Raw genomic sequence first — 17,558 nt, 5'->3', positions numbered from 1 at the left:
AAACAGTCAAACTGTCTTTTCAAAGTAAAAATCCCTGCACTATTTAACGTGAGCATTTAACATTAACGTGAAAAGTCAACCGGAAATGAGCTGTAGTGCTGCCTCTGTCATGCCGACATGTACGTTTCCACTCAGTTTATGAAGTAAAGCTAAACGATTCAATCTTGGCTATGAACTGTACCTGGCTTCAGCAAAAACAAAGTAGCTGCATTTCTTCATTTTATGACGCCAACGTCTGTCAGTTTGTTGTAGCTTCTCTTTGCTCCGTAAATCATCAGAAACGGCTTCATTTTTCATGACTTTTCTATTATGTCAACAACACAGTCACAGTTGAACCAAAAGATGGGACAAGGTCAATTCATAATATTGATGCTGAGTATTTGTAGAGCTGTCCGACCTTTCTCTCCGTGGTGATGTAGATGTGGCTGCTGCTGTCATCGAAGAAGAGGTTCTTGTTCACCCTCCTCCCCGACGTGTCGATGCTGCTGTAGATGTAGGGGTTGTTGGCCAGGTGGGCCTGGGTGGAGAAAAGGCGTGAGAACTTCCCCTCACCATCCACACCAGCAGCTTCAAACAGCGCACCTTGAAGACCTCTCCTTGGTCGTTTCCCAGGAAGGCGATGGTGTGGTCGTTCTCCACCGCGACGGCGACAGAGGTCAGGAGCTTCTTCATGGTCAGCATGGGTTTGGATTTCAGGGCGAATCTGGGTTTGCTGGCCAGAGGGGACGGCAGAAAGTCGCCTCCGCACTTGAAGTTCTCCATTGTGTCTTTCTGAGGGTCGAGGTGGAGAAGTCCATATTAACTTGAAATCTAACAGTGGCTGGGAGGACGTCCACTGCGGGTCAGTCCGTCCCCGCAGTGTCGGCCCCTCCTCTCGTCTCCAAGGGCATCCTATCTAACTACTAAGGATTTAAAACTTGTCCGGTACAGATGAAGCACTTAAGAAGCACCTACCGGCATGGATGTGCACGGTTCGTCAGACTTGGATGAGTACGGAATGTCGACCGCCAGAAACCCGGATATTTTCCCGCGGTCGCTGTAGCAGGCGCTGATGATGTCGACCACGCGCTCATTGATGGAGGTCAGCGGGTACAAGCAGAGCGCCGATTCCGTCTTGTCGTTGTCGGGACTTGCTAGCATGAAGAGGATTTTGGTAGAGTCGCTGACTTTTCCGTAGTTTCCGGACGAGGTCATGACGCGACTCAGCTCCTTCCCAGGATAGCCGACAAAGGCGGCCTGCACTTTGCTGTAGTAGTTGTCGTCGCCGCATTTCAGCTGCAGCTCCGTGTGCGAGTAGTAGTGCGGGTCCTTCTCGCAAAGGCGCGACACGAAAGTCAAGTTGTTGTTATCCATTCCGTTAAGCGTCCGCGAAAAGAGGAAATAAACAAAGCCGTCCTCCTTGAAGGCGTGACGGAAGTCGTGCAGGTACTTGGGGACGAACGGCGTGGTTTGAACCGTCGACGCCTCCACGATGCTCTCGAACACCACCCACTCCCGGAAGTCCTGCAGGATCCGTGTGCTGATGAGCTTTGTGCTATCGTGGCCCCCGTAGCCCTTCCCGACCAGAAACACTGGGAACGTGTGGTCGTCCCGCGTGAAGGTGGACATGACGCCCACCACGTTGACGTTCTCCTCCACGCTCGCCACGTAGGTCTTCTCCCCCTTGCTGTCGCTGTAGTACAACTGCTGCTCCACGTTGGTCAGGTTCAGGAGCGAGCAGATCCCTCGGTAGCGGCTCCCGCAGACGATGAGCGAACCCTTGCTGGGGTGGACCAGCAGGAGCTTGTTGTGGTTCGGCATGGCCTTGGTGTCCTGGCAGGTGGAGGCCGGCGGCGTGCAGGTCAGGGCGTCCTCTTTGGGGCCCGTCTCAGCGCGAGCTTCCAGGAGCAGCGACGGTCCCAGCTGGAAGATGGTGTTCACCGCGCCCAAGTAGATGCGTCCGCTGAGTGGGTCCTGGACCACGTTGTTAATGGGGGTCTCTGGTTTAAACTCCAGGAAAGGGACGGTGTTAAAGGTCTCCTGGGCAGCCGAGGCCAACTGGCTAACCAGGAGCACCAGGAGCCAGAGCCAGGGCGTCATCTCTGGGGGACGAGAGAGAGAAGACATGAATCTTTCATGAATGAACCCATAAGACACATTAAGTGGTACAAACACGAGAAGAGACGTTAATGCACACTGACCATGATGTCATCAAACCCCTCATCAAGACTCAATTACAGTCGATCGATATTGATGTTTTAACACTGCGCGGGAATAAGACACCAAACAGTTGAGGATGAACGTCCCCAGTGAGACGTTGATGTGGGGGGCAACAAACACACGGCAACCAAAGTTGTTGCAGCGCTTCAGGAGAAGCTGTTTGACGGGTCAAACACACAACAGGCCTGCGGAATAAAGTCTGGTTATTTTGGTAGGTGTGGGTGCGTTGTTGAGTCATGACGGAGGCTGTCAAAAATATGCAGCATCCAGGTACCACATTAATGTGCCCTGGAATCAGTGCGCACATTAATGTTGGTTGCTTGTTACTAGCTGTGGCTAGTGCGCTACTACAGTCAGCGCTAGCTGCGCTGAGCTTGGTGCTCAATGAATGTTGTTTTGTTACTAGCTGTGGCTGGTTCCCTACTGCAGTCCATGCTAGCTGTGCTGAGCTTGGTGCTCAATGAATGTTGGTTGTTTTGTTACTAGTTGAGGATTGTGTGCGATGACAGTCTGTGCTAATTTCGCTCAGCTTGATGCTTAGCTCGGTGCTCAATGTTCACCATGACTAGCAGCCTTCAGCTCACGAACATGTTTTCCTTAAAGATACCGACTGAAGCAGAGAGGAGTCGACCTGCAACAAAACCTAATAAATCACCTAACTTCACGACTGCTTCTGAAAAATATGATCCAGAGTTTCCCTAAGCTAAACATTTGGGTTATTTATTTTGCATTTATTTTCAAATTATTGTCATACTTTTTTGTCCTGATTTTCAGTTGATTTTTGTTATTGTGTTTCTGTTCTTCATGTTCACAAAAATGCCTTTTTATGCCTTTAAAAATATTTGGGTTTTTTTTTTTATCTTTTCAGTAGCGACTAGCGTGATATCTGGCTTGAAAGCTCAGTATCGTGACAACTCCAGTTGGGAATATTCACAACCCTGTGGACAGAACAGGCAACACACATCTGCCATTTTTGTAGTCCAAGTCGCTCTTTCAACACTACACACAATATCAAGCAGCCGTTTTGCTACTTTAACCCAACATAACTTGACAAATACAAACAATGCATGTCATATTTTGATGTGAAGTGACTCAATGTGTGTGTGCGATTATTTTAATGGAGGAAAAAAATTTAATGAATTTTAAAAAGCATTTATTAGCACAGCTATCTGGCGCAACCCGAATCCTCTCTGAATACATGAGCAGAACCCGCTGCACAGATCGCCAGGCCACGCCCACCGTATAGGAAGATAACACATCCGCAGTGCAGTGTGGGATGAAACCAGAGTGCCGCTCACAGAAGGGCGTAAGAGCTGGCAAAGATGGACCCCCTGAACCACTTGTTGAGACCAACTGAACCCAAGTTTGGCTGCACAGAAACCCGCTAAATCAGAAGATGTTCCACAACTTGTACTTCAGTAAAAACACAGCCGACACATGAAAGAAGTGAAGGAGCGTATTTTGGGAGAAGGTTCCTTTGAGCAGATAAAAACCAGCGCAGGTAGCCCAAGGCCGAACATCGCACGCTGTGATCCTGACTCGCAGATCCACGCGGCTCATCTTTTAGGCTCCATCGACTCCATGGGAGAAAACAACAAAAGACGTGAAGGCGGAGAGCGCCGACTCACAGCGGAACACGCCGCCCGCTTTCTTGACTCAAAATAAATGGGAATGTTTTCAGCGGGGCCCCGAGAGTTCACTCACATGTTGCTGCAGGTGTCCGTGAATGTGGAGCGCCAGGGGGCGCCGCAGGAGTCGTCCTCTTCTTATTCAATTATAGCTCCATAAATCCCTCGGTCTCCACTGTCCTCCACAATAAGAGCTGAGATGAAAAGAGAGCAGCAACTCTGGGCTGGTCCTCCCAGTGAGGACCCAGCCAGTGCGTGACTCGCATCCCGACAGACACGGGATGATGAGGACCCATCCAAAGATGGGAAGTAACTTTGACTCCTCATAAACCCGAGCGAGAACAAAGGCGGAGGCACAATTTAAGGACGCTGTCTCCCGGCACTCATTAACACAGAACTTGTGTCCGTGACTTCAAACGCTCCTCTTCATATGTATGCAAATCCTCCAGCCTACAGTCAAGTGGGACGCACCCCGCGCGCATCCCAGGGCCGCTGAGACGTGGGACACGAGAGGAGCGGAGCCCTTCAAGACGTTTTTCAGTCGTGCGGCTCGGCGACGCCATGATGAATCTCAATTGGCGCCTGTGAAAGGTTTCGGGTTCGAATCCAAGCGGAAAAACCACGGACCTCTTTTCTACTTTTATTATTCCAGAGTTTCCCAAAGTTCATTAACGCCTCCGACTCAACCGTTCCCTCATTTTCACTTGTGAATTAAGTGATATTCCCAAAAGCCATGATGACAAACAAGACAAATGGCGGCGCTGAGAGAGTCTGACAGGCGGCGACCCACGACAGGAAGCGTGAGATGATCAGATGTCTCATCAACACGTGCGTCTGAGGTGTCGAGGACCGGACGTGTCGGAACCAGGACCAGCTCAGGGACATTGATCAAGGAAGTCTCGGCGTCAGCCAGGGGGACGAGTTTCAGATCAGACTGCAGCCGCTTCAGGACGGTTTGAGTGATGGACGGTGTTGAGGGATGGCACTCGTGATCCAGACTGAGTCAGGTGTGTGTGTGTGTGTGTCTGCGGTGCTGATGAAGACATCCTACTTATCCACACACACAGTACATGAAGCGGTGCACACACCAATGTGTCGTACCACTGTCTTTGTGAGGACCTCTCATGGCCTTAACCCTTTCCCCAGCCTCTCCCCCTAAACCTAACCATCCAAAACACATGGCTCAACCTCACTCTCAACCAAACTGAAACCCAATTATAGTGACCCAGTTATTTTGAAGTCCACATCCACAGCCATTGAGGCTGGATTTGTGTCCTCACAAAGGCATCAGGTCCTCACAAGGAGGATTTTTGGCAAGAATTGGTCCCAACAGGTGAGGATAACCCTACCTACCCACACACACACATATATATATATATACACACGCACCTTCACCTCACCATCCAAAGCACATGGCTCACCTGAACCAGGACTCAAACCCAGTTCCAATGATGCTGAAGAAGTGAGGACCAGCCAAAATGTCCTCACTCTGTGGGCTACAAAGTCTTACTGGTCCTCAAGAAGAAAGAAAGAAAGAAAGACACACACACACACACACACACACACACACACACACACACACACACACACACACACACACACACACACACACACACACACACACACACACACACACACACACACACACACACACACACACACACACACACACACACACACACACACACACACACACACACACACACACACACACGCGCGCGTCAGGCTTTGGCCAGTGCTCTCACCATGAGTCTTCTTTGTGGAACAACACACACCAGGAGACGGGTGTGTGTGTGTGTGCATGTGCGTGTGACGGCGAGCATGTTAAAACAAGGCGAGAGCCGTGTGCATAATAATGAGATCAAACAGCGATTTGCTGACCGGGCGGATATTTGGAGCAGCATGAGCGCCGCGATCACTCATTTGGCAGAAACAGCCGGGAAATAAATAACACTCCCTGGAAACATAATAGGATCTCACCACCCGCCGTGATCCTTCATACCCAGCACTTTCTTCATGGCGGAGCCCACTGACAGATGCCAGAGCCTGACACTCATGTGGGGGGGCGGGGCCTAAGTTAGTACCCAGAGAGGCGCGGGGGGGGGGCAACAACAACTGCTGACAGCAGAGTCACAGGAGGATCCACCTGTGGTGGGGGGGGGTCAGGTTCAGGACCTGGTGTCGGCAGCTCAGTCATGGTCACTGCAGGACCCTCTTCAGAGTCGACTCGCCATCCGAAATCAGGGCCTTGTTTTGTGTATTGCTGTTCTTAGTTTAATAAATCATTTTGAACATGATATTCACATTCAATTTTGTTAGACTATTGCTTCAGTTCCAACCTTAGGTTTTATAATGTTTTTTTTTCCAGAGAAAATATTTCATATCTAGATTTTTTCTATTTTTATCTGAACTGTTTTCTTTCTTCTTTTTTTTTTGTCTGTTCGCTGATCAACTGCTTTATTAATTTAAAAGTAAATAAATAAATAAAATAATCGAAATTTATTTTTTAAATATTTTACCTAAATTAGACACTTTTTTTCACAATTTTTTTTCTCCAGATTACTTTCAGATTGTTTGGATTATATGACAAAATATTTTTTCGGAGGATTACTTTCACAATGACATTATTTAGATATTTATATTTATTATTTTTCTTCCGTTGTTTGTGTGGATTTCTCATGACCGTTTTTTTACTGTAGCATTTTGGCTATAGTTAAATAACATTTTTTTTCCTTAATAATTGAAATATCACCATGTTTTTTCTTATTAATACTTTTGGATCAAAATTGTTCTTGATCATCAGGTTTTTTTGTTTTTATGCTCAAATTTAAATTTATGAATTTCATCAATTTCCACTGAAATCTCATTCAACTTAATGGTCTGTTTTAGAAGTTTTAAAATAGTATTTTGAGTTTAAATGGTTCAGTATTTTCAGTCGCAGTTTGGAGCCCTTATGAATCCAAGCACTCACATCATGATTTATTATTGTCCAGCTTTCTTCAAGCTCTTACATCGGAGACTGGGAGCAGAGCTGAGACAGTGAACATGAGAGTGTGGGATCAGTGACGCTTGAACTGGGGAAGGTTTGCTGAGGCGCCCACCGTCGTGAGCATCCTCGCCCCACAGAAAGTTCTGGCCGCTGGTGGATCTGAGCGAGGGTGATAGAGCGCAGCAGAGGACCAACATCTGCAGAACTGTGCCGTTCCTTTATTTCCACCTCATCATGTCGCCGGGACGCGGCGAGCAGGCGGCATTGTTAAGAATGAAACATGGAAATGGGAAGAAGCTGCTCGCCTCCCGCTGATTTTCTTTCTTTTTTTTTGACACGCGAGGCCCGGTCCTCGCTGGGAGATTGTTTCACACGTCTGGCCGCGAGCTGTGCTGACGGCAATCCAATTTCCATATGAACAATTACCCCCCTGTCAGCCGTGGCACTTCATTTATTTCAATTTGACGGACTGGACAGCGACCAGCATCAGCGGGAGGAGAAGGTCCAGCCGCCGGCGGGGCGGCCCACACCTCTAAAATTGGACCCTGACTGCAGCGCGGTTCGAGGCTAAGCCTTCTTTCTTATTAAAGGAGACGGTTTTGGATGCAGGTGCTCGGGGTGATGCTGTAAAAGAGTGCCAGCGCCTGGACGCTGCCAGAATGTGTTTCAAGTGAGAGCTGAGGATACAAACTCACTCCAAGTTAGAACGGAACACTTGGCAGAAAAACAGTCAACAAAAGTGACAAAACAAGTCAACCTCCGCCTACTCGTTCACTTTGCTGTGTCTACAGGAAGTGGATTTCCTCCAGGTACTCCAGGCTCCTCTGAAGACCAGACAATTGTAAAGTGATGACTCAAGTTTCAGAGGGTGTGAGTGGATTAAAAACAGATGAGACTGCTTTCCAGGGTGTCCTCAGCCTCTCGCCGTCATAGCAACGTTGCAGGTTCTATAACACTTTGTATTTTACAGCAGAATTTACTGGCAGAGTTGTTTTTAATAGCTGTCTTTCAGATTTTTCTCACCTTTTTAATGTAACAGGCTTCTATTAGTAACATTTATATCTAATATCATACGTAACATCATGATAATATAGTCAGTGTTTTGTTTTTCAGCAGCTAACCTTTTAGTTATTTATGTATTACTTCCTTTTCTCCATTTTTAAATATGAATCTCCTTGACCTTCTTCATCTACTTTTTCCAAGAGTTAACTTTTACTGACTCATTCATCATTTTTAAAACGTTTATTTATATATTTTTTTGTTTAGTCACCTGAGTGCCACGATGGTAAACAGTAGTAGTCAACCTTCTGGTGACCCTGGGATGAGTTTTTAAAATATTTTTAATGGATTCTATTTCTCTCCTTGACCTTCTTTTTGAGACCCATTTGTCATTTTATTTCTTTTATTTTTGTTTTTAGTATGGAGTCACATGAGTGCCACATTCAAAACTTCATGAATATTTTTTTAAATTATTTTCATGGACATTTATTTATCTGGCATCTCTCTTATCAAGCCATTTTTTCCCAGAAATAAAATCTCTCTTTTATTTCATGTTTCTTGGTTTTCACATTTCATTCTATTTATTCCTCTTCAAGTCATTTCTGTCATCTACATCGACAAGATTGTTGCGATGCTTTTCAGCAGCCGTTGCCAAGTGCGCCTCGTATTTCTATTTGACATTTACTTCTTTTTCATTGTTGTCTTTATCGTGATAACGAAATTCTGTAAGAAAAAAGATTGACAGTGACAATGGCCATGTAGTTAATAGCTCTACAAACGTCCTGCGTGGAATACGCGACTGCGTTGCCAGTGACGCAGTTGCGTGAGGTGGCGTCACAGAACTATCTGAAAGACAGAGTGTTTTTTGGGGACTTCACTAATAGCTTGGCCCAGATTGTGTTGCGTTGCAGCCCTGAATCATGGTCATACATCAAATTAGACAAATGTAGACCAGAGGGCCTGAGCAAGTGGACAAGAAAGAGACGACACACACACAAACGCACTCACACGGCTCGGCACTTTCCCTCATTAGAGGAGTGTTTTTGTGTGTGTAAACAGGTTTCGAGGCTCCTGTTATCTTTCTTGTGCCAGCTGGACACCAGGACAGCTCAAACACACACACACTCAAGTTTGAGAGGAACACACACACACACACGCCAACATTTCAGCCGTCCACCTGTCTCATCAGACGACACCTTCCATCTTTCTCAATGACCCTCGGACGCGCTTAAACCTGAGCGGGCGTGTTAGCAGTTTAGCATAAGCCCCCTCATGCTGACCGCTGCCTCCTGCTGGGCAGTTTGCGGTCAGGACACAGCTGGCGGATGCTAGAGTCTGATTAAATGACCTGGAAGCGAGGAGATGAGGTTCCTCCGGGAGCCAGCCGCTGCGCCGGCGTCGCGAGGCGAGGCGCCCGCCGGAAGGTGCTCGCTGATCAAGCCCACACATATTCATCCAACACAGCGATTGGGAATGAGAAATGCAGCAGATTCGAGCGGTTCAAGAGCTTTTATCGGGGGGTCTGGGAGACAACTTGTTTCCGGCACCCACCAAAAAGTCATCGTCGAAGGTCGAGGATAAAAACAGCGTACTGTGGCTACGGATATAAAGAGCGCAAATATACTGCAAATATTAGGAAAAATATCGGCTCCATAAACACTTTTTTAATGGAAAAATAATTAATTGTAATATATATAGTGGGGTTCTGGAGCGGATATTTTTCCTTAGCTAGTCGCAGCAGTAACACAGAGGCTCCTCTCTCCACCAGAGACCTGTCTTGACCTTTGGCGTCCATCAGCCTCAGCCGGGGGCGGAGCTAAGTGATTCTGCCTAACAGCCCAGCAAACACCATCATTGAGCCTGGTCCTCTGAGTTATTTCAGGCTCCCCCCCCCCCAGGGTGGGCCGGCTACACCGGACGGCACATTAAGAGCCACTGAAGGGCCGCTAATGAGGGAATCAACAGAAACGCGGGGGGCAGGAGGGAAGGGGTGGAGGGGCCCTGATGAAGACCGCCGCCACATCAGCATTCGAACAATCAATGCACAACTAAGTGCACAGTCGATTGCAGTGGAGGCGGAAGAAAGCGTGGCCCACTCCTCGGGGCCGGATCCCACTTTAGAAGGACTCTGGAGAAGTGACTGAGCCGGCTATCACACACACACGCGCGCGCACGCGCACACACCCGCGTGCGCGCACACACACACACGCACGCACACGCACGCACACGCACGCACACGCACATACACACACACCTCCTGTGAGTGTTTGTCACCTGACCCGGCGCAGTCATCTGCTCATCATACGTTCACAAGTCAGGAATTTTCACACACCAGCCGCTGCTGCCAGTCCCCCCCCGCACCACTCTCCCCCACCACCAGCACTGCAACACTGCGAGCCAATCACAGCGCCGCTAACACACACGCGCTCAATCAAGAGCCGGAGAGCGAGAGCGGGCGGTGAGGCCTTCAGAGACCGGGCCTGACCTTTGGTTCCGCTGCACACGGGAGAGCTCATGACTCAGCCAGCTCTCGGGGCTCGGGAGCCTCACATCAAATGTCAGCGGCTCAGGCCAGACGCAGGTCCGGGTGAGCCGCACGAGACGCGGGAGCCGGAAACATGGCGATGGAAAATGAAAGAGCTCTGGCCCAGATCAATCTCACCAACGTACCAGTCGCATGACAAACAGCCGAGTCGAGGTGTTTTTCAGTTCCATCTCGATTTCAGGAAGGCTGGGAATCCTCCAGGTACACACAACGCCCACAGGCCGGGAGGCCTGGATGCTTGAGTCGGCACTACCGCATTCCCCAAGCTCAACGGGCCAGAACAGTCTGAGTCACCGGAGGTTCCTCTCACTTCCTGGTAACTTCACCCTCTTCTGCGGCAGCATTCGGAGCAAGGAAGTTCAAACTTGCCGATCCGCACAAACCTCCTCCAGCTCTTCCCGGGGGATCCCAGACCAGAGACATAATCTCTCCAGCGAGTCCTGGGTCTTCCCCGGGGTCTCCTCCTGGTAGGACATGCCCGGAACACCTGCCCAGGGAGGCGTCCAGGGGTCATAGCCCAAAAAGACGACATGGGCCGCCCTCCTGCAGACCCACCACCCGCAGAGGGAGTCATAGGGGTCGGGTGCAAAGAGGACTAGGTGGCAGTCGAGGGCGGGGGACCCAACGACCTGGTTCATGTGGACAACTAACTAACACTCCAAAACCAACTCCTGAGTCATGAACGGGTCTTCAACCGAATCACTACTTCCTGACTCCAAAGTTCCTGCTGAGTTGAGAAGTTGTCAGCCATGCAACTCCATTGACTCAACAAGCATCCTACACACCCAAGTGAGTCCCTACGGACCAAACTCAGAGAGAGTTACTGAGTTCAAATGACAGCCACAGACTCATAATAATCCCAACTCAGTAATAGTCTGTGCGTTACTCAGACAAATACACGGGTTTAACATCCTCCTCACTGGCAGTACTATTGACTAGGGATCACCGATCATGATCGGCCTATTTCAGCGTGATCGGTGAATGCCGATCCCAACAACCGATCACGTATGACAGCCGGCGCTCTGATGAAGCCCCGCTGGTTGCGATGCGTCCGCTCCTCCCAACTCACTAAGCAGCACCAGGTCTGTGTGTATGCTGTGGAGCTTCTGGAGTTTTCTGGGCTCATGACAGTGAGACCGCTGGTTCCTCAGTAGCAGGCTGCTAGTACAGCTAGCACTTAGCCGGTCCGAGCGTGACATAAGGAATGATAAGAAAGGTGCATCAGGTGCATTGTTCAGTAGCCACCTGAATCTGAAACTTTTGAAAACATCCAGAGTGGAATCTTTCATAAATGCAGTGCTCTCTGTCTCGAAGTCCCACTACAGTATGTACAGATTTCACGGACACAGCACATTCACCTGCGACGTCTCACATCGAATTAAATGATTTTCAGTTGTCCTTTTGACAGAATAGTTGCTGCATTCAGCAAGGTTTGTCTATTTTTTTGATACCATGAAGAGGTATATAAAACGTGTATGAATGATTTAAATGTTTTCACGTCATGTACACAGAAGGTCTCATCATTTTGATGACAAATTCATTGTCAATCCATGTGATCTGTGTTGGTGATCGTCAGCAAAAACCCTGCTCCGCCGTAGACACGTACAGGAAGTAGCTGTGGGGTGTCGGTGTTTCAGTTCAGTCGAGCTATTAATGAGCGATCTATAAAGGATCGCAATCATAATGAGCCAAAAACAGGAGTAAAAGACACATTCCTTTGATGGAAGTGAAGCTCGACTCCCGTGTGGATGCCGAGAGGTGATGACTCCATGTTTTGGAATTTTGCAGGAATGTGATTCAGAACCTTGACATTGCGGCCGAAGCCTCCAGCAGAACTGTTTGTCTGAGGACTGTGACCCGGGCGACTTGGATGATTCACTGGCAGGTGCAAAGAGAGAAGCCCAGCCAAATCACGACCTGTTTTCAATCCCTGAACTGAAATGTGATTATTCCCGAGTGTCTCGAGTCAAATCCAGTCATTCGAACTGAATCAGCGGTTTGATCATCAGAGGTCCAGGTTCAACTGCAGCAGAGGAAAAGCCTCTCACTGTCGCCCGTGCCAAGTTCCCCATAGCCACCCCCAAAAGAGAGCAACGTCCCTTCCCCCCCCCCCGATGAAACACTCTGATTGCGTTCATGAGTTGATGGAGTTTGTGCGCCTGGTAATCGCCGCGCCTCGTCGGTGACACGTAGAGGTCACAGAGAATTAGCCCCCAATTGCCTAAAAATAAGCGGCTTTAATCAGAGTGCAGATGGTGCGATAAGCGAACTGGCCGCTGGCGTGCTGTCATTGAAAGCATCTGCTCGTCATCACGGAGGTGTCAGAAGTGTCAGGTCGCTGCGGCGTGTTAGCGCCACCATGCTGAAGAAGGAAAGACTTGATCGGGACTGACAAGAAACTTCTCACTGGCTCGTGTCTGGTTCAGTAGACCTGCTTCGGTTCCACAACAACAACAAGCCAGGAAGGCATTTAAACAAGTTATCTTGCCAACCTGTTTTTCTGTTGCCTACGGGGTCTTTCACACCAGCGACTCTGTCTGGGGTCCGAGTCCGTCTGTGACCACCATCAATCGAGGCCTTGGCTCCAGACTTGAGCCCGCCTGAGCAGTGGATTTGGTCCAGGAATTCTCCTGCAAGTGCACAGCATGTGGTGAGACAGCTGAGGGTGAATCCCAGTGGGCCCAAGTCCCCAGTGTGAACGTTTCCTCCCTACGTTGGGAAACCAGTGACAGGTAGATGGGAGGGGTCTGCGAAGTCCGCTTATACTGGGCCACCTACGCCTCCGGTCCACATGGGGGTCCTCCCCCGAGCAGAAGCCCACGCAACGACAAACTACATCACATTTTCTTCATCTCTTCCTGTGTTAGCTAGTGTTCATCTCATCATCATCGGTTTGCAACAACTTTCCCGTTAATTCGTGAAATCTGCAGTCAATTGGAGCAGAGAAGAAGATGAAGAACGGGTCACACAATAGCTACCGAACAGTGCTCGCTGGAATTAGAATGAATTCTTGCATCGTATCAAATTAGAATTAGCTTATCTGTCTCGCGTCACCACTTAGCTTAGCTGGACTGGACGGTCTTGTGGCATGGAGAAATCACCCGCCGTCCAGGTCGCCCTCTCGAGGTCATGCGACACGACTGACTTTGGGCTGCAAATGTTGTGCAACAGCACAGTAAATAATCGTGTTCCATTTACAACGGCTTTAAGTGTGTTAGCTTCATGAGCTCTTCCAATTGCGATGCCCTTCGGATGACACTTTTGGCTAATAATTCAGAAGTAATCCACGTAATATTCAGAAATAACTTTGAGTGTAACTTTGTGTGCCATCTTAAACGCTGCCACCAGCACTGGTGCTGCCAGGGGACGAGTCGCGGTGGAAATGGGCGCCAGGCAGCACAGAGGAGTTTGCCAAGTCACTCACTTCTCCAGCGGGTGTTTGCGACGTTTGGCTCTCGGAGCGCGACACGTCCACATTTATTCCAGTCTAGCAGCAGAAGCTTGAATAGCTCAGGAAGGCTTGCACTGCGATCAGAGGGAATACGCTCTGCCTAACAATCGGACGGAGGACTGGGGTCCCCCTTATCTCCGGATCGTCCCCTGATAATTACAGCTTCACCTCGCCTGGTCCGAGTCACGGCAAAGCTGCCAGTCAGCCAGTCCAGCCAGAGGGAATTATCAGCCGGGACATCGAGTCACCCAGCGTGCCAAGGTCATGGCCTGTGTTCAATTTCACTTTTGATTCTTTCTGCACGGCCATTTACTCCCCCGCCTCACCTCCATTTCCAGAACAAGCCGCCGCTCCACTCTCATTCCTTTCCAATCCAGGCCAGCGCTCGGCCCGAATGGAAATGGACGAGTCAATTTTTTTTTGGAGAGAAACCCAAGTTTTGAACGTCCCCCTCGCTTTAGAAAGCTCGGCGCCAATCTCCATCACCGACCCGCTCTGCTGAATTGAGCCTGTTTCGCCGAGTCTCAAAGTTTGCTCTCAGCGCTGCTCCCTGCTGGCTGCGAGGTGGCAATTTCAAAATGATCTATGCAAATGTAATTTTCGCAGTGTGTCATCTAACACAGCCAATTAATGAGGGCGCTTCTTCAACCCAAGCGTAAATGAACAAGCGCAGATATAACAGCCAGATTAATGTGTTTTCCTAGCACTTGCCTAATTGCAGCCCGTCTCCGGTGGGTCCTCGTGAGCCGCCTCCTTTCTACATGTGATCGAGCGAGCTAAGAGATAAACGCGGCCCACTGTGTTTATCATTGCCAAACTTTCCCTTCTCAGCCGGGGAGTTATTTGAGCGCGGGAGGAACGGAATGCCAAGAGGAAGGTGCGCCCTCTGGGGGGCTTTTGTTTACCTGACCACAAATTAAAGGGAAGGAAAATGACATTTTTGTGACCAGCAGCGAGTCCAACTGAAGCCAGGTCTTTGAGACACGGAGAGGTTTGAGATACTTCAGTCCCAGCTAGTCAGGGGCGGCCTAGAGGTCTGTTTGAGGTCAACCATCACGGTGATGGTCCTTTGATGGTGGCTAAGCCTCATTCTGAAGAGTGTCTCACAGATCGACTCTCACCTGGAACACTGCATATGGAGCAGCTGGTTTCTGACCTCAGACGTCAAATAGGTTTTCCCACAACGCTATATCATTGAGGGGGTTCCCTTGACCGAGCCATCACATGATGTTGACAATAAGAACTAGATAACTAACATTCACTCACTGTTTCATGTACACAAAACAGATCCCAAAATTTTAACCGACACAGCAAAGGTCCACATCCCGTCATACTCCGCCCACCACATACCCCGAGTCACCACCTGGATTTAAGGACTTTAAAGGAACCATTGACAATGTTCACCCACCCTAAAAAAAATCCCTTCAAAACAACGGCAACAGATGTTGATCTATTTTGAGACATCAACATCTTTAACACCTCTGGTTAGCGACACGTTCTCACATCCACAATTTACCCACAATATAAAACCAACAGAACAGACTCAGAAGCTCCGAACACAACACCGTCACCACCTACAAACCTTAAAAATGAAAGGAAGGTGGCCAAAACATCTCACATATAAATCCAGACCACTTGTTTGGAAGCGCAGATACGGCAGCACAAGTCTTCGCGAGGTTAACTTTACTGTATACTGCGGCAAGTACAAGCCCATGACTCACTCCTTTAAAGCAGAGCTCAACTGCACAGCAGGTGGAAGCATGAATAACAAGGCCGACAATTAATTCTAAACTATGTTCAGAGACGCCATTAGCTTTGGGTGAGAACCGTGAGCGGTCGAGTCAAGCGCCATGCTAATGAGAGCGAGCGACAGGGACACGAAACTGGAGGTGAGTAGTGGAGCGGGAGCGAGCGGGGAAGGACGCAAAAAAACAAGCGCCGGGATCCGACGGCGGCTAATCACCAACAAGGAGGCCTTTTGTTTCGCCCTCTCAACCTGATTGTTCTCCAGGCGCAGGGCGAGAGCACTAATCCGCTGTGGAGAAGGAAAGTCGGGAGGATTTACTCTAAGTATCCTTATTAGAGGGAAGTCAGTGATATGAGGAGGAGAGCGCGAGAGGCGAGCGGCAGGGGGGCGAAGTGGAGTCTGAAGGTGGCGTATGAATCTTTCATGGTTAGCTTAATGGAGGGGGAGGGGGAGGGGGGAGGGAGTCTCGGCGGAGGAAAGGGAGCCTCCCCGACCGCTGCCCTCCTGATAAGGAGCCGGCCGGCAGGACGGCCTTCTGAGGACGGATCCCTCCTTTGTCTTCAGATAAAAACGGAATATTTCCAGGTGACGAGCTTCTTAATGGCTGAAAGCTCGTCCACGAACATTGTTTTAATTACACCAGCCTAATTGCTTCTATCTGTTCCACCAGAGGCTAAGGAGAACCAATTAGACCCAAATCAGAAGGAGGAGTGGAGGGAGGGAGGGAGGGAAGGGGGACAGAGTGGGGGGGGTATCGCTTTGTTCTTACACAAAATTAAATATGGCGGAGCTTCAGCTCGGTGCCGGTGTCATGGAGCGGCCGCCGCCGGGGGAATTGATGAGTCCCCCGGAGGAAAGAGCGGCGTGACGAGAGAGCAACCGCCGCCACCGCCGTCACGCCCAGGAGCTGCTTCCACCGTGAGAAAAGGCGAGCGGACTGAAAGGAGGCCGGCGCCACTAAACCGTGATGCATCAGCGAGAGGCGGAACGACAAGTATGAGTTGCTATTTTCACCTGAGTCAGAAAAACTCCATTGAAGTGGACAAGGATATTTGACAAGTATTCACAGTAGGCTAAGGACCTGTTCACCGAACGACCTTGTGAGCCATGTTTATGCAGTGTATATTGGTTATACAGCACGCGTGTCAAACCTGATCACACAGAGGGTCAAAATGTTAAACGCAACACACTCCTCTCCTGACTTTGACTCATGAATCAAGTCCCTCCCTCCCGTCATTCACCTTCCATAAGTCCTTCTCTAGTCGCTCCTTCTTCACTGAGACCTGTGTTTTGTTGAGTCGAGTCTGAACACAATTCCATCCACCAGTAAAGATGTCACCTTCCATCACATTCTTTAAGTGAGTCCTCCAATTTGGAGTCCCCCTTTGCTGAGTCCAGTTCACTGAGTCAGTCCACCTTACAGGGGCCACAGATCCCACATATTAAGACAATAATAATAATAATAATTAATCTTCCCTTGATGGTTATATCAATGGTGCGACCTGATAATCTCGTCGTAGAGCACCACACAAAGCACCGATCCAGAAGCTCCTTCAGCCAGCTAGAAATCGTGACAAAACAAAGGGGAAACATCACAACTAGCAGAAAACACTGCCCACAACATGGAAGTGCATCGGATGATGGTGGGTTTTAGGCCATGAAAAATGAGAGAAAGAAGTCTGAGGCTGGCAGGACCAGAGTTTTAGCATCATGTGGGGACACCTGAAGGAACGGACCTGGTGAGGACAGCTGCAGATTGGAGGGAGATTTACCTTACATTATGAAGAGCCTGCAATTTTATGATCATCAATTCAATAATAGCCATGACTCCCAACGCCCTTTGCTTCCTTGTTTCTCGGTCGAATCCCTTCTTGGTGGACTGTATTCCCTTCCACATCACAGTTCGAATTGGGACCAGTCTCACCATGCACACCAAGATTTTGGGTCTGAAAAATTGCACGTTTTACATTTGTGATTATCGGCCCTCACCGTTGTCAAAG

The 17,558-nt window shown here is 49.1% G+C and overlaps 1 protein-coding gene across 3 annotated transcripts in view; it reads right to left on the bottom strand.

Moving 5' to 3' along the window:
- The window catches only part of plxnb2b (plexin b2b), a 150,998-nt gene that overhangs the window by 44,128 nt on the left and 89,312 nt on the right, over positions 1-17,558 (bottom strand). For 2 of the 3 annotated variants that reach the window (XM_053884846.1, XM_053884848.1), the window contains 3 exons: positions 955-2,081; positions 583-771; positions 398-517 (listed from right to left, as the gene is read on the bottom strand). In XM_053884846.1, the coding sequence (XP_053740821.1) occupies positions 398-517; positions 583-771; positions 955-2,079 (1,434 nt within the window). In that variant the 5' untranslated portion in view covers positions 2,080-2,081. Of the gene's footprint in view, positions 1-397; positions 518-582; positions 772-954; positions 2,082-12,852; positions 12,991-17,558 lie in introns of all 3 variants that reach the window. The other variant, XM_053884847.1, reaches the window with a different exon arrangement.

Source organism: Synchiropus splendidus, chromosome 14 (genome assembly GCF_027744825.2).
Source record: "Synchiropus splendidus isolate RoL2022-P1 chromosome 14, RoL_Sspl_1.0, whole genome shotgun sequence".
Classification (NCBI taxonomy): domain Eukaryota; kingdom Metazoa; phylum Chordata; class Actinopteri; order Syngnathiformes; family Callionymidae; genus Synchiropus; species Synchiropus splendidus.
This window is presented reverse-complemented; position numbering and strand designations above follow the sequence as displayed.